The following is a 24,352-nucleotide window of genomic DNA, read 5'->3' as shown; positions in this document are numbered from 1 at the left end:
CAAATTTATTCTTGACTTGCTTAGTTTTGGAAACTATAGTCATGAACAAGTTTTTCTACAGCTATGAGTAAGCAGTATGTTTTTGCCACTAACATGGACACTTCATGGAAAACAAAAGCCACATCAATACTATTAATTATTTTCTAGTGTGATTTGTTACAATTAAAATATGTTCAAGAGACCATGAGGTCCAAGAGAAGAGAAGAATGAACTCTTTTTTGAGGGAAGGCCTCTCTATAGGCAAAGTCTGAGCTAAGTTTGAAGAATAAACAAGGATTTATTGAGAGAATGAAGGTAGGGTGGGGATGGAAGAAAAGCTGCCGTTAGCAGTGGGAGTTTAGTGAAAGATACGTAGGAATGAAACAACATGGCATATTTTATGAATAGTAATTGGTATTGCTTGAGCAAAATTTTGATTTGAATCACCTATTTTTGCATCAAGTACTCATTTAACAGTATTTGTTAAGGAGGAATGAAGCAGGAGAATATATTCAGCTCAGTGAACATACTAATCAAGAGTGAGAAGAGAGCTGCTTTAAGTGTTTTTATCTTTTCCAGTGTCAAAACTGGTTGTATGGGAGTGGTAAGAGTGAACATCCTTGCCCTGTTTTCAATCTTAGACGGAAAATATTCAGTCTTCACCCTTATTTTTGCTGTAGGCTTTTTGTATAAGTAGATGCCACTTATGAGGCTGAGATAGTTCCTTTCTTTCCCTACTTTGCGGTTTTTTTTTCTTATCATAAATAGATGGTGAATGTTGTCAAATGCTTTTTCTGCAATAATTCATACGAACTTGTGGTTTTTCTTCTTGAGATTATTAATATTGTGGGTAACTGATTTATTCTCAAAATATTAAACTAGCTTTACGTTCATGGAATAAACCCCACTTGTTCATAGTGTGTTATTCCTTTCATATATTCCTAGATTCTATTTGTGAATATTTTGTTGAGGATTTGTGTGTCTGTGTTCATGAGGGATATTGATTTTTCTCAGATTTTGGTATTAGGGTAATGATGGCTTCATAAAATGAATTGGGAAATGCTCCCACTAATTCTAGTTTCTGGAAGAAATTGTTAGAATTGATGCTATTCTTTAAATTTTTGGTAGAATTTATCAGTGAAATTATCCAGGCTTGAAGTTTTTTTTTTTTTTTTTTTTTTTTGGAGGTTTTAACCTATGCATGAAATTTCTTTAATTAAAATAGGACTATTTAGTTTATTTATTCTTGAGTGAGTTTTGGCAGTTTGTGCCTTTCTAGGAATTTTTCTATTTCATCTAAGTTGCCAAATTTATGAGTATACAATGGCTTTTAATTTCTCTGGTAGCTATTGTGATATCCCTTCATTTGTTCTCATATTGGTAATATGTGTTGTCTCTCTTTATTTCGTGGTCACTCTGGCTAGAAGCTTATCAATTATACTATAGTCCTCCCCTTATCCTCAGTTTCAGTTACCCGTGGTCAACTGCAGTCTGAAAATATTAAATGGAAAATTCCAGAAAAACAATTCATAAGTTTTAAATTGCATGCCATTGCATGAGTAGTGTGATGAAATCTTGCAGCATCCCACTCCATCCCACCCAGGCTGTGAATCATCCGTTTGTCCAGCGTATCTACACTGCATATGCTACCTGCCTGTTAGTTACTTAGTAGCTGTTTTGATTATCAGATCAACTGTTGCAGTGTCACAGTGCTTGTGTTCAAGAAACCCTTATTTTACTTAATAATGGCCCCAAAGCGTGAGAATAGTGATGCTGGGAATTCGGATATGAATTCAAAGAGAAGCTGTGAAGTGTTTCCTTTAAGTGAAAAGGTAAAAGTTCTCGACAAGAATATATTTTGAAAGAGAGACAGACAGACCACATTCACATAACTTTTATTTTAGTATATTGTTATAACTGTTCTATTTTATTAGTTATTAGTGTTACTCTCTTACTGTGCCTAATTTATATATTAAACTTTATCATGGGTTGGTATGTATAAGAAAAAATATAGTATATATAGGGTTTGGTACTATTCATGGTTTCAGGCATCCACTGGGGGTATCCCCCACAGGTAAGGGGAGACTACTGTAATCATTTTTAAAAGAATTAGTTTTGAGTTGCATTCACTGATGTTTCTCCATTTCTTTTCCGTTTGCAGTTTCATTTATTTCTTTTCTTGTTTTTACTTACTTGTGCTTGCTGTTAGTGTAGTTTGCTCTCCTTTTCCTAATTTATTGAGGTGGAAACTTCAATTACTGACCTGAGACCTTTCTTCATTTCTAATAAAAGCACTTAATATTAGAAATTTTCATTAAAACACTGCTTAGGTGCATCCTACACATTTTGATATCTTGTGTTTTCATTTTCATTCAGTTCAAAATATTTTCTTTTTTTATTGAAGTATAATTGACATACAATATCCTATTAGTTTCAGGTATACATTATAGTGATTCAATATTTATATACACTATGAAATGATCACCACAAGTCTAGTTACCATCTGTCAGCATACAAAGTTATTACAATATTATTGATTATATTGACTATATTGTATATTATGCTGTATATTATATGCTGTATATTATATCCCCATGACTTATTTAGTTTATAACTGGAAGTTTGTATCACTTAATCCCCCTCACCTATTCTGCCCACCCTCCCAAGCCCCTCTCTGCTCTGGTAACTACCAGTTTGTTTCCTGTATCTGTGAGTCTGTTTCTGTTTTGTTTTTTCATTTGTTTTGTTTTTTAGATTCCAGTTCAAAATATTTTCTAATTTCCTTTACAACTTCATCTTTGACTTATGGGTTATAGAGAAGTGTGTTGCTTAATTTTCCAATACTTAGAGATTTTCTTGTTATATTTCTATTATTGACTTTTAATTTCATGATGGTCAGAAAACCTACTCTGTATTATTTCAATTCTCTTAAAATTGTGAATGTTGTATCTTGGCCAATGTTCCATGTGCATTGCTCTTTTTTGGTAGAGTGTTCTATAAATGTCAATTAGATCTAGTTGGTAGATGGTGTTTTACAGTTCTTTTATTGATTTTCTATCTCTGGTATTCTGTTGATTACTGAAGGAGTAAGCAGTAGATTACCAAGAACTATGAATAGGCACATGCTGTTTTGCAGGGGAGGTCTCTCTATTTTCTTCCTCTGATGAGGGAGTGTGAATTCTTAACAGAGCGGAGTGTGCCATTTCTGTAGACCCAGAGTGTTCAGAGTAATCTGGGGATTTAAGATTTTTGAGTCATTAACTCAGATGTCCCCATCTCATGTATCAGGGTCCTATTCTTTTCTAACAAGAGCTGTGATCTTGGCATAGCAGATCATCTTTGGTTGAGAGTTTGACCTTTCCTGGAGCTCACATAATCTGAAAATTAGTCCCTGTTCCTAGTATTCAGTTTTCTCTGCCCTTCCACTGCAGGAAATTAGAGCCTCATTATATGCTACCAAAGAGGCCCTTTCATTTTCACACTTGGCTTTCAATCTCCTACTAATAACTCTCAGCTTTTTTTTTTTTTATATAAATCAAGGAGCTTAGCAATAGCCTTATAATTCCATTGTTCTTATGGCTGCCATTTTCCCCATATTTCTTGAATACTTGATATATCAGTCAGTGCATTCTCTTTCTTGGTATATCATCTCAATCCACCACTGGTGAAAGTTTTAACAATTGGACCACTACTTTGTGCCAGAAGCTATCTTTACTTCCTTTACCACCAGAGATGTGGACCTCATTGCCAGCTGAGTGGTGAATCATCTAGTTCTAAAACTCCATCTTACTGTATATTTCTAAGACCTCTCCTGGTACTAACTGTTGCAGGTGGAGTTCTCTTGGGACCAACACCTGTAGAAGGGAGAGGAAGGAGTGAGGAGTAGGCAGGAGGAGAAGTCAAGCTGTGATGCAGGCCAAATGACATCTTCAGTTGACCCCATGGGAAGCCTTGAAGTTGTCTGAATGACACTGAGATGATCAAACATTTTACTCTAGCATCTGTAAGTGACTGGATGCAGGCCATATGGGAAAGAGTGTCACCTTGGGAGAGGAGGCTCTCTGCTGCTGAAGCAATCCATAAAGATAATGACAGCCGAAGGCTGTCTGAAGATAGCACTCCCAGAAGCTGAGGGCAACAACTCCTTCACTGAAGGGGGATCTGGACAGTGCAACATGATATACATCACGGGGGGCATTCAATCCTTTTATTTTCTGGGTCATATATAGCAGCCACTAGCGAAAATGTTTGCTTCCAGCGTAAAGTACTAAGAAGTCCTTTTGAAACAAAGTGAAAGATCTGTACGTGGATTTTAGTGGTAGGTTAGATTGGGGATGGAACATGAAAAAAGGAGTTAAGGATATGTCTCAGATTTCTCTGTTGAACAAATGTATAAATGATGGTGTTACTTATTGAGACAGGGAATACTGGAAGGGTTTTGGGCAGTGGAAGAGGAAAATGAAGATGTTAATAAGTTACAAGAATGTTCCTTACTAAAACCCAACAGTTATTGAGTGTTTATTATGTGCTAGGCGCTGTGTACCTCACAGATATTTAATCTTCATAATAACTGTATGAAAACAAGTTTATTATTACCTCATTTGTGTAATGGAAGTATTTGAAGAAATAATGGCCCCAAATTTCTTAAATTTGATGAAAAATATTAATTTATACATCAAAGAATTTAAATGAACTCCAAGTAGTGTAAAAACACTAGAGAGATCCACACCTAGCCACATTATAGTCAAACTATTGAAAGTTAAAGACAAAAAGAAAATTTTGAAAGTGGCTAGAGAAAACTTACTCATTAGATACTAAGGTCCCACAAAAGATTAATAGCTGACTTCTCATGGAGTCAGTACTCCATATCATAGAAACAATGGGGTCTAAAAGGCAGCGGTGTGATATATTCAAAGTATTGAAAGAAAAATCTATCAGTGAAAGATACACGCACTCCTGTGTTTATTGCAGCGTTATTCACAATAGCCAAGACTTGGAAGCAACCTAACTGCCCATCAAGGGATGAATGGATAAAGAAGATATGGTGTATATACACAATGGAATACTACTCAGCCATAAGAAACAATGAAATCCAGCCATTTGTGACAACATGGATGGACATTGAGGGTATAATGCAAAGTGAAATAAGTCAGAGGGAGAAGGTCAAATACCATATGATTTCCTTCATTAAGTAGTAGATAATAACAACAATAAACAAACACATAGGGACAGAGATTGGATTGGTGGTTACCAGAGGGGAAGGGGGGAGGGAGGAGGGTGAAAGGGATAATTCGGTACATGTGTGTGGTGATGGGTTGTAATTAGTATTTTGGTGGTGAACATGATGTAATCTATGCAGAAATATAAGTATAATGATGTACATCTGAAATTTTTACAATGTTATAAACCAATGTTACTGTAATAAACAAAAAATAAAAAAAAGAATTCTATATTTAACATCTTTCACTTTTTATGTTTCAAGAACTATCTTCTACTTCTCATTGATAACTGTGACTTTTTCTCATTTTGAAATGTTAAGAAAACTGAGATCAGGGGGCCAGCCCCGTGGCGTAGCAGTTAAGTGCGCACACTCTGCTGCTGGTGGCCCGGGGTTCGGATCCCAGGCACGCACCGACGCACCGCTTGTCAGGCCATGCTGTGGTGGCGTCCCACATAAAGTGGAGGAAGATTGGCACAGATGTTAGCCCAGGGCCAGTCTTCCTCAGCAAAAAGAGGAGGATTGGCATGGATGTCAGCTCAGGGCTGATCTTCCTCACAAAAAAAGAAAAAAAGAAAGAAAACTGAGATCAGATTTTGGCTTAAAGAGCATAGGAAAATCAGTTTACTTTGGTTTAAGGATACCAAGGCTAACCAGACTAGTTCATTAGATTAGTATATAAAGTTTGAGGCCTTGGCCTAATCCAAGTATTATTCCCTTGCTTGGCCTTGTTCTCTCAGCATAGAAGAGCAGTGACAAACAGGGGAAGAACTTACAAGCCAAATATTCTTATAATATTATCATGAAATCTCCCTCCACACTCATTATGCTTCTTTTTTCATACCTGAAGAAGTGTGATATGGTTCAGGGGCTACTGTCACAGGATAAGAAAGTTAGGGCAGAAAAAAGTCTCAAGATAACATTCACATGTTTAATCCAAGGCACTAGGAAAAAATTATTTCTTTTCTATGCTGCTCAAAAACTTAAATTTCTTTTTGTTGGCATGTCTTGGACCAGACATCTTCCGATTGGAGTATTAAAATCTGTATGGGCTTTGGTGTAAAAGTAGGTAGAAAAGGACTTCTGGATGTTATATAGTTCTAGGCATTAATTAGCAACATATAACAGGCCACTAAAACTCTGGGTGAATGCTATTCCTACTAATCAGAATTCCAGGAGGTAGCAGAGGCTATTATGGTCTCAAGATATCCTCCCTTCTGAAATATTAGAGATATGCAGGCTCAGAGAAATTTATGGTCAAGATCTAGAGCTACCCCAGAATAGTACCCAGAGACAGAATTGGGATGAATGAAAAGAAGTTATAAAGAGACAGATGTAGCAGTTTTCCACCTCAAGAGATGTTCAAGTATAGAACAGTAGGAATTCAATTACTAATGAATGGACCATTAAAATAATTTTAAAAATCCTAGGCAGGGGGCTGGCCCCGTGGCGTAGCAATTAAGTGTGCATGCTCCGCTGCTGGTGGCCTGGGTTCAGATCCCGGGCGCAAACCGATGCACTGCTTGTTAGGCCATACTGTGGCAATGTCCCATATAAAGTGGAGGAAGATAGGCACAGATGTTAGCCCAGGGCCAGTCTTCCTCAGCAAAAAAGAGGAGGATTGGCATGGATGTTAGCTCAGGGCTGATCTTCCTCACACACATACACAAAAAATCCTAGGCAGAACACCGAGACTATGTGAAATTATGACAGATATGTAAAGCAATAATTAATAGTCTGAGTGGTAGAGGCCATGAAGCCTTACAATCCTACATAGTTTTAAAGAAGCCAGTTCCATAAACTATAACCAAATACATCTCAAAGGCAGTATATATGCAAGGCAGTGCTTTCTCTCATAGTCAATCCATTATAAATGGAGTATTTCCTTGTTAGCAGAGGATTCAAAGTTTAGAACCTGAAACCCAAACTAAGATGAAAGACTTGTGATTCAAATTAGAATTTGGAATAATTGAATAATATTTTCTTTATCAAGTAAAAGAGGTAGGAATATGTAAATTCCTAATTCTGGTCTAACGTTAAGCTTTCTCTGACTTGTATCTAAAGTCTATGTTAATTACTCACCTTCTTGACTTTCCTCAGTATGTTGTAGACATTAGACATAGTTTTATGAAAGACAGAGTTTTTCAGGCTCCAGAATGTAGTCTCCAGACAAAAAAGCAAGAGGAGATAAAATAAGCCCAAGGCAGCCAATGAAATAAAAAACTTTGCAATCCCACGTTCTCCAAAACCATAGACATTGTTCTCAGTAACTGAGGATAATAAAAGAGATAGCCTTTCTTTAAAAACTGATACAAAGTCTAAGATGACACCAAATATTAATAATATAGGACCAAAATGAATTTTGTTAGATTTAGAGAAGTATAAAATATGGAAAATAAGTAATTGTCTTAATATTTTATTTGTCTCTCTTATCTGATCTTCCCTGATATTTATGGTTATTATAAAAGTTCTTCTGCTGGGCCAGCCCCATGGCTTAGCGGTTAAGTGCGCGTGCTCCGCTGCTGGCGGCCCCGGGGTTCGGATCCCGGGCGCGCACGGATGCACCGCTTCTCCGGCCATGCTGAGGCCGCGTCCCACATACAGCAACTAGAAGGATGTGCAGCTATGACATGCAACTATCTACTGGGGCTTTGGGGGAAAAAAATAAATAAATAAAATTATAAAAAAAAAATCTTCTTCTCCCAATGATTTTTCCTCTAGTTTTTACCAGTTTTGATTGGAGACAACCTTACTATTTACTAAATGCACTTCAAAGGCTGAGGCTTTGTGAAGAGAATGCTTAGTAATTAAATAAAACAAACAAAATAAAGGTATCTATGGCATATCTAACCATTCTTGTGGGCCATGCAGAATATTCTTAAAGTCCTTCAGAGTGAGAAAAATTTGTATTCTATAAATAGGAAAAAGTTTTAAATAGGAAAAGAGTATTAACAGCAATACTCATAAGGAAGAAAACAACAAATAATTTAAATGTAAATGGGCAATAGTTGATAGTTTTTGACTTTACTATGGAGAAAGTTACCTAACACAAACAGCTAAATTCTGGATATGCAAACAGGAGGCATCTTTGAGATGTGAAGATAATAAAATCATTCTTTTTTTAAATAAGAATTGTATTTTCTGACTGATTTGTGCCAGTATGCAGAAATGCAATTTGTTTTATTCTAATAAAATACACATAAATTTACCTTTCTAATGTGTACAATTCAGTGGCACTGAGTATATTCACAATGTTGTGCAACCATCACCACTACCTAGATCCATAACATTTTCATCACCCCAGAAGAAAATCCAGTATCTATTAAAAAGTCACTACTACCCTCCTTCCTCTAGCCACTGGCAACCATTAATCTACTTTCTGTCTCTATGGTTTTGCCTATTTTGGACATTTTATATAAACGGAATCATACGATAAGTGGCCTTTTGTGTCGGGCTTCTTTCACTTAGCATAATTTTTTCAAGGCTCGTCCACCTTTATTGCTGAATAATGTTCCATTGCATGGATATTCCACATATTGTTACCCATTTCTCAGTAGATGGACATCTGGATTGCTTCTACTTTTTATGGAAAAAAGCTATTATGAATAATGCTGCTATGAACATTTGTGTACAAGTTCTTTTGTAAATACTTGTTTTCAATTCTTTTAGGTATATACTCAGGAGTGGAATTGCTAGGCCATATGATAATTTTACGTTTAAATTTTTAAGGAACCACCAAACTGTTTTCCACAGCAGCTGCAACAGTTTACATTCCTACCAGCAGTATATGTAACACTTTCTCCACATCCTCACCAAAACCTACTTTCCATTTCTTTTTTTTAATTTTTATTTTACTGAGGTTACAGTGGTTTATAACATTATATAAATTTCAGGTGTACATCATTATATTACAGTTTCTGTGTAGATTACATCATGTTCACCACCCAAAGGCTAATTACAATCCATCACCATACACACGTGCCTAATAACCCCTTTCACCCTCCTCCCTCCCCCGTTCCCCTCTGGTAACCATCAATCCAATCTCTGTTTCTGTGTGTTTGTTTGTTGTTGTTTTTATCTTCTACTTATGAGTGAGATCAAATGGTATTTGACCTTTTCCCTCTGACTTATTTTGCTTAGCAAAATACCCTCAGTCCATGTTGTCAAAAATGGCTGGATTTCATCACTTCCTATGGCTGAGTAGTATTCCATTGTGTATATATATTACATCTTCTTCGTCTATTTGTCCCTTGATGGGCACCTAGGTTGCTTCCAAGTCTTGGCTATTGTGAATAATGCTGCAATGAACACAGGGGTGCATGTATCTTTACGCATTGGTGTTTTCATGTTGTTTGGATAAATACCTAGCAGTGGAATAGCTGGATCGTATGGTAGTTCTATTCTTAATTTTTTGAGGAATCTCCATACTGTTTTCCATGGTGGCTGCACCAGTTTGCACTCCAACCAGCAGTGCATGAGGGTTCCCTTCTCTCCACATCCTCTCCAACACTTGTTGTTCCCTGTCTTATTAATTATACCCATTCTGACGGGAGTGAGGTGATATCTCATTGTAGTTTTGATTTGCATTTCCCTGATAGTTAATGATGTTGAACATCTTTTCATGTGCCTGTTGGCCTTCTGTATACCTTCTTTAGAGAAATGTCTGTTCAGATCTTTTGCCCATTTTTTAATTGGGTTGTTAGTTTGTTTGCTGTTGAGATGTATGTGTTCTTTACTTATTTTGGAGATTAACCCCTTATCAGATATATGGTTTGCAAATATCTTCTCCCAAATGTTAGGTTGTCATTTCATTTTGTTGATGGTTTCCTTTGCTGTGCAGAAGCTTTTCAGTTTGATGTAGTCTCATTTGTTTATTTTTTCTATTGTTTCCCTTGCCTGGTCAGACATGGTACTTGAAAATATGTTTCTAAGACCGATGTCAAAGAGTGTACTGCCTATGTTTTCTTCTAGAAGTTTCATGGTTTCAGGTCTTACATTCAAATCTTTAATCCATTTTGTGTTAATTTTTGTGTATAGTGTAAGATAATGGTCTACTTTCATTCTTTTGCATGTGGCTGTCCAGTTTTCACAGTATCATTTATTGAAGAGACTTTCCTTTCTCCATTGTGTGTTCTTGGCTCCCTTGTCAAAAATTAGCTGTCCATAGATGTGTGGGTTTATTTCTGGGCTCTCAATTTTGTTCCATTGATCTGTGTGTCAGTTTTTGTGCCAGTACCATGCTGTTTTGTTTACTATAGCTTTGCAGTTTATTTTGAAATAAGGGAGTGTGATACCTCCAGCTTTGTTCTTTTTTCTCAGGATTCCTTTGGCTACGTGGGGCCTTTTGTTGTTCCATATAAATTTTAGGATTCTTTGTTCTATTTCTATGAAAAATGTCATTGGAACTCTGATAGGGATTGCATTGGATCTGTAGATTGCTTTAGGAAGTATGGATATTTTATCTACGTTAATTCTTCCAATCCAAGGGCACAGAATATCTTTCCATTTCTTTGTGTCTTATTCAATCTCTTTAAACAATGTTTTATAGTTTTCAGTGTACATGAGTTTCACCTCTTTGGTTAAATTTATTCCTACGTATTTTATTCTTTTTTCTTTGCAGTTGTAAATGGGATTGTATTCTTAATTTCTTTTTCTGCTACTTTGTTGTTAGTGTATAAAAATGCAACTGATTTTTGTACGTTGATTTTGTATCCTGTAACTTTGCGATATTCATTTATAATTTCTAAAAGTTTTTTTGGTGGATTCTTTAGGGTTTTCTATGTATAAAATCATGTCACCTGCCAACAGTGACAGTTTTACTTCTTCCTTTCCAATTTGGATCCCTTTTATTTCTTTTTCTTGCCTGATCACTCTGGCTAGGACTTCCAATGCTATGTTAAATACGAGTGGTGAAAGTGGGCATCCTTGTCTGGTTTCTGTTCTTACAGGGATAGCTTTAATTTTTTCTCTATTGAGAATGATATTAACTGTGGGTTTGTCATATATGGCCTTTATTACGTTGAGGTACTTTCCTTCCATACCCATTTTATTCAGAGTTTTTTATCATAAATGGATGCTGTATCTTGTCAAATGCTTTCTCTGCATCTATTGAGATGATCATGTGATTTTTATTCATTTTGTTAATGTGGTGTATCACGTTGATTTATTTGCATATGTTGAACCATCCCTGCGTCCCTAGAATAAATCCCACTTGATCATGGTGTATGATCTTTTTAATGTATTGTTGTATTTGATTTACTAGTGTTTTGTTGAGGATTTTTGCATTGATGTTCATCAGTGATATAGGCCTGTAATTTTTGTTTTTTGTGTTGTCGTTGTCTGGTTTGGGTATCAGGGTAATGTTGGCTTTGTAGAATGATTTAGGAAGCTTCCCCTCCTCTTCAATTTTTTGGAAGAGTTTGAGAAGGACAGGTATTAAGTCTTCTTTGAACGTGTGGTAGAATTCACCAGGGAAGCCGTCTGGTCCTGCACTTTTATTTTTTGGGAGGTTTTTGATTACTATTTCGATCTCCTTACTGGTAATTTGTCTATTCAAATTCTCTATTTCTTCTTGATTCAGTTTTGGAAGGTTGTATGATTCTAAGAATTTATCCATTTCTTCTAGATTATCCAGTTTGTTGGCATACAGCTCTTCATAGTATTCTCTTACAATCTTTTGTATTTCTGAGATGTCCATTGTCATTTCTCCTCTTTCATTTCTGATTTTATTTATTTGAGGCTTCTCTCTTGTTCTTGGTGAGTCTAGCTAAAGGTTTGTCAATTTTGCTTATCTTTTCAAAGAAGTAGCTCTTCATTTCGTCGATTTTTTTCTATTGTTTTTTCAGTCTGTATTTCATTTATTTCTGCTCTGATTTTTATTATTTCCTTCCTTCTACTGATTTTGGGCTTTGTTTGTTCTTCTTTTTCCAGTTCCTTTAGGTGCATTGTTAGATTTTTACTTGAGATTTTTCTCATTTGTTGGGGTAGGCCTGTATTTCTATAAACATCCCTCTTAGAAGTGCTTTTGCTGCACCCCATAAATTCTGGCATGTCATAATTTCATTTTCATTTGTCTCCAGGTATTTTTTGATTTCTCCTTTGATTTCTTCATTGACCCAATAGCTGTTCAGTAGCATTTTGTTTAATACCCACATATTTGCGGCTTTTCTGATTTTCCTCCTGTAGTTGATTTCTAGTTTCATACCACTGTGGTCAGAAAAGATGCTTCATATTATATCAATCTTCTTAAATTTATAGGGACTTGTCTTGTGGCCTAATATGTGATCTATCTGGGAAAATGTTCCATGTGTATTCAAAAAGAATGTGTATTCTGCAGTTTTTGGATGGAATGTTCTCTATATATCTACTAAGTCCATCTGGTCTACTACGTCATTTAAGGCTAATGTTTCCTTATTGATCTTCTGTTTGGAAGCTCTATCCATTGGTGTCAGTGGAGCATTAAAATCCCCTACTATTATTGTGTTGCTGTCTATTTCTCCTTTTATGTCTGTTAATAATTGCTTTATATACTTAGGTGTTCCTATGTTGGGTGCATAGATATTTACAAGTGTTATATCCCCTTATTGGATTCTTCTCTTTATCATTATGTAGTTCCCTTCTTTGTCTCTTGTTACAGTTTTTGTTTTAAAGTCTATTTTGTCTGATGTAAGTATTGCTACCCCAGCTTTCTCTTCATTGCCATTTGCCTGGAGTATCTTTCTCCAACCCTTCACTTTCAGTTTATGAGTGACTTTAGGTCTGAAGTGTGTCTCTTGTATGCAGCACATAGATGGTTCTTGTTTTTCTTTCATCCATTCAGCTGCCCTATATCTTTTGATTGGAGCATTTAGTCCATTGACATTTAAAGTAACTATTGATAAGAATGTACTTACTGCCATTTTGTTACTTTTTTTCTGGATGTTTTAGTAGTTCTTCTCTGTTCCTTTCTTCTTCTCTTGCTCTCTTCACTTGTGGTTTGATGGCTTTCTTTCTTTTCTTTTTCTGGTGAGGAAGATTGGCCCTGAGCTAACATCTGTGCCAATCCTCCTCTATTTTCTATCAAGCCACAGCATGGCTTGATGAGTGGTGTAGGTCTGCATCTGGGAGCCAAACCGTGAACCCGGGCCACCCAAGCAAAGCATGCTGAACTTAACCACTACATCACTGGGCCTGCCCCTTATGGCTTTCTTTAACATTATGTTTTGGTTCCTTTCTCTCAATTTTTTTGTGTATTTATTATAGGTTTCTGGTTTGTGATTACCATGAAGTTCATATGTAATAATCTACATATATAGCAATCTATATTAAGTTGATGGTCTCTTAAGTTTGACCTCTTGCTAAAAGCTCTACTCTTTTACTCCCCTCCTCCCACATTTTATCTTTTTGATATATATCTAAACTCTTTTTTGTGCATGTGTTTCCATTACCCTCTTATCATGGAAAAAGATAATTTTAGTACTTTTGTCTTTTGACCTTCATGTTAGCTTCATAGGTGGTTGATCTGCTACCTTTACTGTATATTTGCCTTTACCAGTGATTTTATTATTATTATTATTTTTAATAATTTTATTATTCCTATTTGTGGTCTTGTCTTTTCCACTTGAATAAGTCCCTTTAGTATTTCTTGTAAGGCTGGTTTATTGGTGATAAACTCCTTTAGTTTTTGCTTGTCTGGAAAACCCTTTATCGTTCCTTCCATTCTGAATAATAACCTTGCTGAGTAGAGTATTCTTGGCTGTAGGTTTTTTCCTTTCAGCACTTTACATATATCATGCCACTCCCTTCTATCCTGTGAGGTTTCTGCTGAGAAATCAGCTGATAGCCTTATGGGTTTCCTTTGTATGTAACTTGTTGCCTTTCTCTTGCAGCTTTTAGGATTCTCTCTTTATCTTTAATTCTTGACATTAATGTGTTTTGGGGTGGGCCTCTTTGGGTTTATCTTGTTTGGTGCTCTCTGTGCTTCCTGTACCTGGACGTCTATTTCCTTCCTTATGTTAGGAAAGTTTTCAGCTATTATTTCTTCAAATAGATTCTCTGCCCCTTTGTCTCTCTCTTACCCTTCTGGGACATGTTTAATACAGATGTTAGTGTGCTTGATGTTGTCCCAGAGGTCCCTTAGACAGTCCACATTCTTTTTCTCTTCTTTTTTTTTGTGAGGAAGACTGGCTCTGCGCTAACATCCATTGCCAATCCTCCTCTTTTTGCTGAGGAAGATTAGCTGTGAGCTAACATCTGTGCCCATCTTCCTCCATTTTGTATATGAGACACTGCTACACTATAGCTTGATGAGCAGTGTGTATGTCAGCGTCTGGGATCCAAAACCGTGAACCCTGGGCTGCCGAAGCAGAGTGTACAAACTTAAGCACTACACCACTGGGCTGGCCCCTGTCCTCATTCTTTTTAATTCTTTTTTATTTTATCTGTTTAGCTTGGTTGATTTTCTCTATTCTTTTATCCAGCTCACTGATCCATTTTTCTGTATCATCTATTCTGCTATTGAGTCCTTCTAGTGAATTTTTCATTTCCATTATTGTATTCTTCATTTCTAATTGGTTCTTTTTTATATTTTCCAATTCTTTGTTGAAGTTTTCACTGAATTCACCCATTCTTTCCCAAGATGAGTGAGCATCTCTATGACTCTTTGTTTGAACTTTTTGTCAGGTAGATTTCTCATTTCTGTTTCATTGACTTCTTTTTCTGGGGCTTTGTCCTGTTCCCTTACTTGGAATATATTCCTTTGCCTCCTCATTTTGCCTCTTTCTTTGTGCTTATATCTATGTGTTAGGTAGGTCAGCTACATCTCCCGACCTTAGAGATGTGGCCTTATGTAAGAAATGCCTTATGAGGCCTAGCAGTGCGCTTCCCTCTCATCACTAGTTCCAAATGTTCCAGGAGTTCCCCTGTGTGGCCTATGTGTGTCCTTCTGTTGTGGCAGGGTTGCTCTTGCTGCAGGTGCCCAGGGAGGCTAGGCTGTCCCTCTGGCCAGCTGGTTGTAATACTCAGCTGTGTGTGCCTGCTGTGGTCCCTTCAGTCACTTTATTGGCCTTGGGGAGCCCCAGCACAGTTGGCTGCAAGGTCTAATAGCACATTCCTGTTGAAATTTTTCTGTTAAGTGAGTAGGTCCCCAGCATGGCTGGTTGCGAAGCTCAGGGGCTTATAATTTCCATAGGCCTCCAGCCTGCAAGGGTGTTGTCAGCTCCCTCAGGAGTGCAGCTGAGTGGGGCCGGCCTCAGGCATGGGAGCACTCAATTATTTCAGGCTTTGGAAGGTGGGGTGGATCTCTTATGTGGCTGTTTGAGAAGCACAAGTCTGTGGCAGCTGACAAGCCCCACCCCCTGCAGGCCCACACAAGCCGTCAACACAGTCCTGACCCATGCGCATGCCCTAACCCACTGAAGTAGACCCTCTTGCCCCATGCAGAGGCCCCATACACTCCGCCAATGCAGGCCTGTCCCTCACACATGCCCCGCCCCCAGAGGTGGACCCACTCACCCCACTGCAGATTTCCCAGGCACCCTGCCTATGCAGGCCCCCAAGCTGCCCAAAGGCTTACTATTGGGTGGGGCCAGTCCCTAGGGCAGGCTGCCTGCCCTGGCTGAGCTGGATTACATCAGTCCTCTAGGGGGTGGGGCAGACCCCTGTGCTAAAAGGCCAGGAGAAGAACTCCAATGGCATCTGCCAGCATCTGTGTCAGTACACCTGTACTAGGTCACAATAATGGCTGACCCCAATGTCTCAGTCCCAGCCTGGGGAGGTCTCACCTTTCACTGAGATGCACCCAGAGCCTATCAAGTGAGCCTATTTTCACCAAAGGACTGTGAACCTTTCTTTCTGGTGATTTTAGGTTTCTTTCCAAAATGGGTTAATTTGTGCTTGGGCCCTTTAAGAGCAGGCTCCCCCCCCCCAATGTCCCACAGCTTTTCTGGCGGTATTCTCCATTATTGTTAATAGCCAGCAAAGCCAGATATTATGACACTCATTTCAGTTGTGCTGAGTCCAAAAGCTGCCTATTGCAGCAAAGCTCTCTCACTCAAATCCCCTAGCTCCTCCAGGAAAGGCGTTGTACCATAAGTTTGCTCCCAGCCGTGAAGTTCTGTGGCTAAAATGTGGCTTTTTCCTCTCCAGAAAGGAATTTATGCCTCTTCCACCTCAGTCAGCACTGTCTCTTGTCATAGGGGTTCTTTTTATACAGTTTTCAGGTCTCTCTCAGGAGTAATTGTTCTAAGAGTAGTCGTAAACTTGTTGTGTCTATGGGAGGAGGTAAGTTCAGAGTCCTCCTAAGCAGCCATCTTGTCACCAGATCCTCTTTCCATTTCTGATTATAGCCATCCAAGTGGGTGTGAAATGATATCTCCTTGTGATTTTTCTTTTATTGAATAAATTTGACATGTTAACATTGTGTAAGTTTAAGGTGTATAGCGTGTTACTTTGATAACTTTATATGTTGTAATATGATTGCTGATGTAGTTATATTTATCACATTAGATAATTATAGTACAATATTATTGTCTATATTCATTATATGGTGCATTAGATCTCTATGGCTTATTTACTCCTTGTTACAAGTTTGTACCCTTAAAAACCATCACTCTTATCCACCTCCTTATTTTCTGGTAACCACCATTTTACTCTGTTTTTTACAGGTTTAATTTTTTTAGATTCCAAATATAAGTGATATCATACAGTGCTTGTCTTTCTCTGTCCGACTTCTCTTGCTTAGCATAGTGTGTTCAGGGTCCATCCATGTTGTCACAAATGGGAGGATATCCTCCTTTCCAATGGCTGATTAATATTCCATTCTGTATTCTTACCACACCTTTTTTAGTCATTCATCCATTGATGGGCATTTGGATTTTTTTAATACCTTGGCTATTGTGAATAATGCTGCAATAAACATGGGAGTGCATATATCTTGTTGAAATCCTGTTTTCATTTCCTTTGGATGTATAGCCAGAAGTGGAATTGTTGGAACATATGGTAGATATATTCTTTTTTTTTTCGCTGAGGAAGATTCGCCTTGAGCTAAAATCTGTTGCCAATCTTCCTCTTTTTGCTTCAGGAAGATTTGTCCTGAGCTAACATCTGTGCCAATCTTCCTCTATTCTGTATGTAGGTCACCACCACAGCATGGCCACTGACAAGTGGCGTAGGTCTGCGCCTGGAAACTGAACACAGGCCACTGAAGCAGAGTGCACAAAACTTAACCACTTGGCCATGGGGCCAGCCCTAGATATATTTTTAATTTTTGAGGAACCTCCATATTGTTTTCCATAATGGTTGGACCAATTTACATTACCACCAACAATGCATAAGGGTTCCTTTTTCACCACATCCTCACCAGCAACTGTTGTCTCTTGGCTTCTTGATAATAGCATTCTAACAGGTGTGAGGTGATATCTCATTGTGGTTTTGATTTGAATCTCCTTGAAGATTAGTGATTTTGAGCATCTTTTCATGTGTCTGTTGGGCATTTTGACGTCCTCTGGAAAAATATCTACTTAGTTCTTCTGCCCATTTTTTAATTGAAAATTTTTTTTTTATTAAGTTGACTGAGTTCTTTATACATTTTGGATATTAACTCTTTATCTGATATATGGTTTGCTAAAGTTTTCTCTTATTCTGTAGGTTGTCTTTTCATCTTGTTAACTATTTCTTTTGCTGTTGAGAAGCTTTTATGTAGTCCCATTTGTTGATTTTTGCTTTTGTTGTTTGTGCTTTTGGCATTATGTCCAAAAAATCATTGCCAAGACCAATATCAATGAGTTAGGATATGTTTTCATCCTCTTCTATTTTTTGGAAAAATTTGAAAAGGATTGGTGTTAATTATTCTTTTAATGTATGGTAGAATTCACTACTAAAGCCATCTGGTCCAGGGCTTTTCCTTATTGGGATGTTTTTGATTACTGATTCAATATCTTTACTTGTTACAGATCTATTCAGATATTCTATCTCTACTTCATTAAGTTTTTGTAGTTGTGTGTTTCTAGAAATTTGTCCATTACCTCTGGGTTATTTAATTTGCTGGTGTAGAATTGTCCATAGTATTCTCTTATAATAATTCTTTTTATTTCTGTAAGGCTGGTATTAGTGTCCCAATTTTCATTTCTGATTTCAGTAATTTGAACATTCTTTTTTTTGTTAGTCAATCTAGCTAAAGGTTTGTCAATTTTGTTGATCTTTTCAAAGAACCAACTTTTGGTTTCATTCATTTTCTCTATTATTTTTCATTTCTCTATTTAGTTTATCTTTGCTCTAATCATTATTTCCTTCCTCTGCTCGCTTTACATTTAGTTCTTTCTTCTTAATGTGTAAAGTTACTGTTTTGAGATATTTTCTTTTTTTAATGTATATATTTCCAGCTATAAACTTCCCTCTGAGCACTGCCTTCATTGAATCCCATAAGTTTTGGTATGTTGTATTTTTTTTTCATTCACCTTGAAGTATTTTCTAATTTTCCTCTTGATTGTTTCTTTGACCCATTGGTTGTTTAAGCACGTGTCATTTAATTTCCAAATATTTGTAAATTTTATGATTTTCCTTCATTATTGATGTCTAGTTTCATGCCTTTGTTGTTGGAGAAGATACTTTGTAGGAATTCAGTATTTCCAAATTTATTGAGACATTTCATGTCCTAATGGTTTACCCTAGAGAATTTTCCATGTGCACTTGAGAAAAATGTGTATTCTGCTGTTTTGAGTGGAGTGTTCTGTATGTCTCTTAGGTGCAGTTGGTTTAGAGTATTATTCATGTCCTCTGTTTCATTACTGGCCTTCTGTCTAGTTGTTCTATTTATTGATGAAAGTGGGGTATTGAAGCCTCCAATGATTATTGTAGAACTGTTTCCCCCTTCAGTTCTATTTTTGCTTCATATATTTTGGTGCCTTGTTATTAGGTTCATATAGGTTTGTAACTTTTATATCTTATTGATGGATTGACCTCTTTATCAATACGTAAGGTCCTTCTTTGTCTCTTGTAAAAAATTTTGACTTAAAGTCTATTTTGTTTGATATTAGTACAGCCAACCCAGATATTTTTTGGTTTCTATTTGCATGGAATCTTTTGCCATTTTTAAATTTCAACTTATTTGTGTTTTTCAATCTAAAATGAGTCTCTTGAAGGCATCATATAGTTGGATGACTTTTAAAAATAAATTCTGCCAGTCTCTGCCTTTTGATGGAAGAGTTTAATCTATTTACATGTGAAATATTTACATATAAAGGACTTACTTCTGCCATTTTGCCATTTGTTTTCTACATGTCATATCTTTTTTGGTCCTCAATTTCCTCATTACTGCCTTCTTTTGTGTTAACTGATTTTTTCTGTGTACAATTTTAATTCATTTCTCAATTCCATGTATTTTTGGATCTCTGAGTTTATCTTGCTTAGAATTAATTGAACTTTTTGGATGTGTAAAATTCTGAAGTTTTGGCCATTGTTTCCTCTGCTATTCTTTCTCTCCTCAACTTCTTGGACTCCCATAATGCATATGTTGGTTCATTTAACGGAGTCCCACAAATAGCTGAGGCTCTGTTCATTTTTCTACATTATTTTTTCTTTCTGCTCATCAATTGTCCTTTCTTCAAGTTCACTGATTATTTCTTCTGCCTGCTGCAATCTGCTGTTGAACATCTCTAGTGAATTTTTTGTTTCAGTTATTACAGTCTTCCACTCCAGGATTTCTATTTGTTTCCTTTTTATATCTCTTTATTCATATTCTCTGTTTGGTGCCATTATTCTCCTGGTTTTCTTTAGCTCTTTACCCATGGTTTTATATAACTGTTTGAAGACATTAAGACTGTTGATTTACAGTCTTTGTTTAGTAAGTCTAATGTCTGGACTTCCTCCGGGACAGTTTCTGTTAATTTCTTTCTTTTCCTGTGAGGGGTCATACTTTCTTATTTGCATTTCTCAAAAGGTTTTCTTGAAAACTGGACATCTTGAGTTATAATATGGTAACTCTGGAAATCAGATTCCTCCCCCTCTCTTGAGTTTGTTGTTGTTGCTTATTGCATGTGGTACTTGTTTGTTTAGAGACTTTTGTAAACCATTTTTAAAAGACTATATCCTTTGTTGTGTTTGGTCATTGCAGCTTAGTGGTTAGCTAGTGATCTGATCGAAATATCCTTAAATGTTTGGAGCCAAAAAAAAAAAAAAAAAAAAAAGGAAAAAACCTCTTCTCTCCTTTTTAAATTAGCTATGAGTTGAGGCTCTCTTTCAATGATTAGCAAGGCCATGTACAATTCTGTTTTAGCCTTTATATCCTGCTTATGTGCAAGGCCTAAAGATCAGCCAGAGTAGAATCATAGGTTCTCCTCAAGGTTTAGCCCTGGACCTACATGCGGCATTCTGAATTCCCCACTGTAAGTGGCAACTTTTCTAATTGCTTATTCCACCCTCCTTCTCCTTTCCTAGCCCATTCCTTCCTAGGCTTTTCTGTCTTTCTGCTGCTTGCCTCATCTCTTGTCACTTGCCCTAGGTGGCTCTGGTTAGTATATCCCTTTAAATCCTTTTGACAAAGCTGCCCAGGAGTCTGTTGCAGCCCTCAGAGAGTTCCAAGAGGAGCTAAATAATGGCAACCCCTGAGGTGATCCATTAAGTAATTGCCACACAGATCTAAACACACAACCACAATTCTTTGAAAACATGGTTAATACTGCCCCTTCTGGCACGAGCAAACACACCAGGAACTCAGGCCACAATCATCACAGCTACCACTGCCTAGCTGGGCACTGGGGAAAGGTGGGCAGGTAAGTTAATATTCTACATTGCTTTATTATCAAAATTTAGAAGCTTCTTTCTTCATTATAGACTCCCCTGGTTTTTGTAAGTTTTTGATTACATTCCAGAGTTTCAAAAAAGTTTATTCTGACAGTTTTTGCCATCTTAATCCTTGTTTCAGTAGAGGGACAGATCCGTGGAGATACCTACTCTGCCATTTTCAGTTTTAGTTTATTTTTATATATTAATTTATTGGTTTTAATTCAGCAATCTTGCTAAACATTCTAAATATTATAGTATTTTACCTGTAGATTTTTAAAAATCCTTGTCATGTATAAATGATTTCAAATATTGTTTCATCTTTTCCAAATCCTCATACTTTAAAGTTATTTAAGGACATTAGAAAAAAAATACGTAATATAAAATGAACTCCCAGGAACCTACCACTCAACAAAATAACTAAAACATTACCAATAATTTCCTTCTAACTATGTACTCCTTGATTTGCCCCTACTATCTGCCATCCAGAGATAATTGTCTTGTTTCCTTAAATTTTTCTAATATAATTTTACCACAGACATGCATTTCTATAAATATTATATTTTTTGTTATAGCTTGTTTCTGAGCTTTACAAAAATCGTATCATGTTGTTTATAGTCTTCAGGGCATGCTTTTAAAAACTACTCATTATGTTTCTAAGATTTATTCATATTGTTGCCTGCAGCTGAAGTTCATACATTTTCACTCCTCTATGATATTTTATCAGGCAGGAAAAAACTCTTTAATTCATTTATCCATTCTGTTGTTAATAGACATAGGCTATGTCCATTTTTTTGGTAATAAATAAACACTGCTCAATAAAATATTTATCAAGGGTTTTTACCTTGGAGTAGAAATACCGGTATCTGCATTGGTAACTTTGTTAATGCTGAACTATTTTCAAAGTGGTATTAGTAAATTATACCCACTCACAGTATATGAGTATTTCTATTTCTCTACATTCTAATACTCGCTATCATCAGACTTAACTTTTGCTAAACGATATTTGATTGTGGTTTAAACTTATAGTTCCTTGATTACTAATGAAGTTTATGAAATCGCCATACAGGCCATTTGTGGGCTATTTGTACCCCTTTTTATTCTGTGAAATTCCTCTTCCTGTCTTTTTTCCTATTCTAGATTGCATGAATTTTTTCTTGTTAATTTATAATTCTTCATATTCTAGATAGTAATGCTTTGTTTATTATATACATGTGAACAAATATATTCTGCCATATTGAGGCTTCTCTTAACTTCTTTAGAGTGTCTTTAAATAAAGAGAGTTCTTAATTTTAATTTAGTCACATTCATAAATCTTTTCTTCATGATTTGGGGCTTTTTGTACTTATATAAGAACTATTTTTTACTCTGAGGTCATAAAACTATTTTAATGTATTTTCTTCTAAAATTTTTAAACTTTACCTTCCATATTTATCTTCTTTATCCACCTAGATTGTGTGTGTGTGTATGGTACAAGGTATGGATCCACTTCCTTTTTTCTTTTTTTATGGACTTTCACTATCTTACTAGCATTTATTAAATAGTCTATTTTTTACCCAATGATATACACTGACGTCTCCTTTATATATCAAAATTCTGTATATGCCTTAAAATATTTTGGGGTTCTCTAATTCTATTCTTTTGTGTGTGAGGAAGATCAGTCCTGTGCTAACATCTGCCAATCCTCCTCTTTTTGCTGAGGAAGACTGGCCTGGGCTAACATCCGTGCCCATCTTCCTCCACTTTATATGGCACGCCGCCACAGCATGGCTTGAGAAGTGGTGTGCTGGTGCGCTCCTGGGATCTGAACTGGCAAACCCCAGGCCACCGCAGCAGAGAGCGTGCACTTAACTGCTTGTGCCACCAGGCTGGCCCAGGGGGTTCTCTAATTCTAATTGTCCATTTATTTCTATCTCTACACCAATATTGCAATGTCTTATAAATCTTTATATTTTCAAATCTTAGGGAATTGAACCAATACTTTAGAAAGCACCTACCTAGAAAACATCAAGTACAGTTTTAAAAGTAAATTCTACTAAATATTTAGCAAAGAGATATTTTACATAAACTATTACACTGAATAAAAAATGATAGAATACTCCACAATTCATTTTCTGTTGCTAGTATAAACTTTATACACAATGAAAACATGACACTATGAGAAAGAAAAATAGCAGGCCAATCTTTCTTATAAACATGAATCTAACAATATCTCATAAAATATTAACATATGGAATAGATAGATACACAGATTGATGACTGGGCTTATTCTAGGATGCAATGATGGTTTAATATTTTTAAATTATGTTGATATAATTTTACCACATTGATACATTAATGGCAAAAAGCCACATGATCATCTCATATAGTCATAAATAGTATTTAAAAAAATAAAAAACTCATACATAGCAATCATTATTCTAACAATGGAACCTACCAAAAATATAACAAGCATCATAATTAACGGTGAAATTACTAGGTTGTAGAGCTAACAAGTTATAGAGCTGGGATTTAAACTCAGGCCATATGACTCCAGACCATCCTCTTACTATACTTTCTTTCTATAAAAATAAATATTAAAATAGTAAGAGATGATCATATTTATATCCACAAGGAAAACCTTAGTAGAAAGCTCCAGTATAGTTTTTAACTGCCAAATACTGTGACCATATGCAATAAGACTAAGTAAAGCAAAAGCAGGAGCAAATTATAAAAAGAATATCTGAAATCAACAAGATAGAAACTTTAAAACAAATTTAAACTAAAATATTAAATTACATATAGATTAACTTAAGTAGATATACACCTTTGTAAGACTTTATTCTAAAAAGAAAAAGGTGAACTAAATATTAGCTTAAAAATTTGAAAAAGAACAGGAAAATTAACAATGCTGCAATTAAAAAATAGAAAATTAAAAAGAGTTAAAAAGAAGAATAAAACCAAAGACTGATTCCTCAAAATGATGTATATTTATATAAGTCCCCGGTAAGCAAAGTAAGAAAAAATAAGAGGACCCCTCTCCAAAATTATACTATATTAGAAATGAGAAAGTAGATATGATTTATAGTTATAGAAGAGAATAAAATAATTATATTCAGCTTTATGTCAATGACTGAAAATCAGAATAAATTATTTAAAAATATATAAAACTACCATACTTATTCTGTGTATTGAGCCAAGGAAAGACTATACCAATAACTGAAGAGGTTGTTAAAGATCTCCCAGGAGGGGCCGGCCCCATGGCTTAGCGGTTAAGTGTGCATGCTCTGCTACTGGCGGCCCGGATTTGGATCGCGGGTGTGCACCGATGCACTGCTTCTCCAGCCATGCTGAGGCCACGTCCCACATACAGCAACTAGAAGGATGTGCAACTATGACACGCAACTATCTACTCGGGCT

At 36.2% G+C, this 24,352-nt stretch overlaps 1 protein-coding gene across 1 annotated transcript in view; it reads right to left on the bottom strand.

The window, feature by feature from the left end:
- Positions 1-24,352, bottom strand: part of LOC131422011 (phospholipid-transporting ATPase ABCA3-like) — a 206,546-nt gene that overhangs the window by 39,433 nt on the left and 142,761 nt on the right. The window contains 1 exon segment of the mRNA XM_058568871.1: positions 7,280-7,467. Within this exon segment, the coding sequence (XP_058424854.1) occupies positions 7,280-7,467 (188 nt within the window).

The sequence above is a fragment of the Diceros bicornis genome, chromosome 26 (genome assembly GCF_020826845.1).
Source record: "Diceros bicornis minor isolate mBicDic1 chromosome 26, mDicBic1.mat.cur, whole genome shotgun sequence".
Lineage (NCBI taxonomy): Eukaryota > Metazoa > Chordata > Mammalia > Perissodactyla > Rhinocerotidae > Diceros > Diceros bicornis.
Note: the sequence above shows the minus strand (reverse complement) of the source record. Positions and strands in the feature narration are given on the sequence as shown.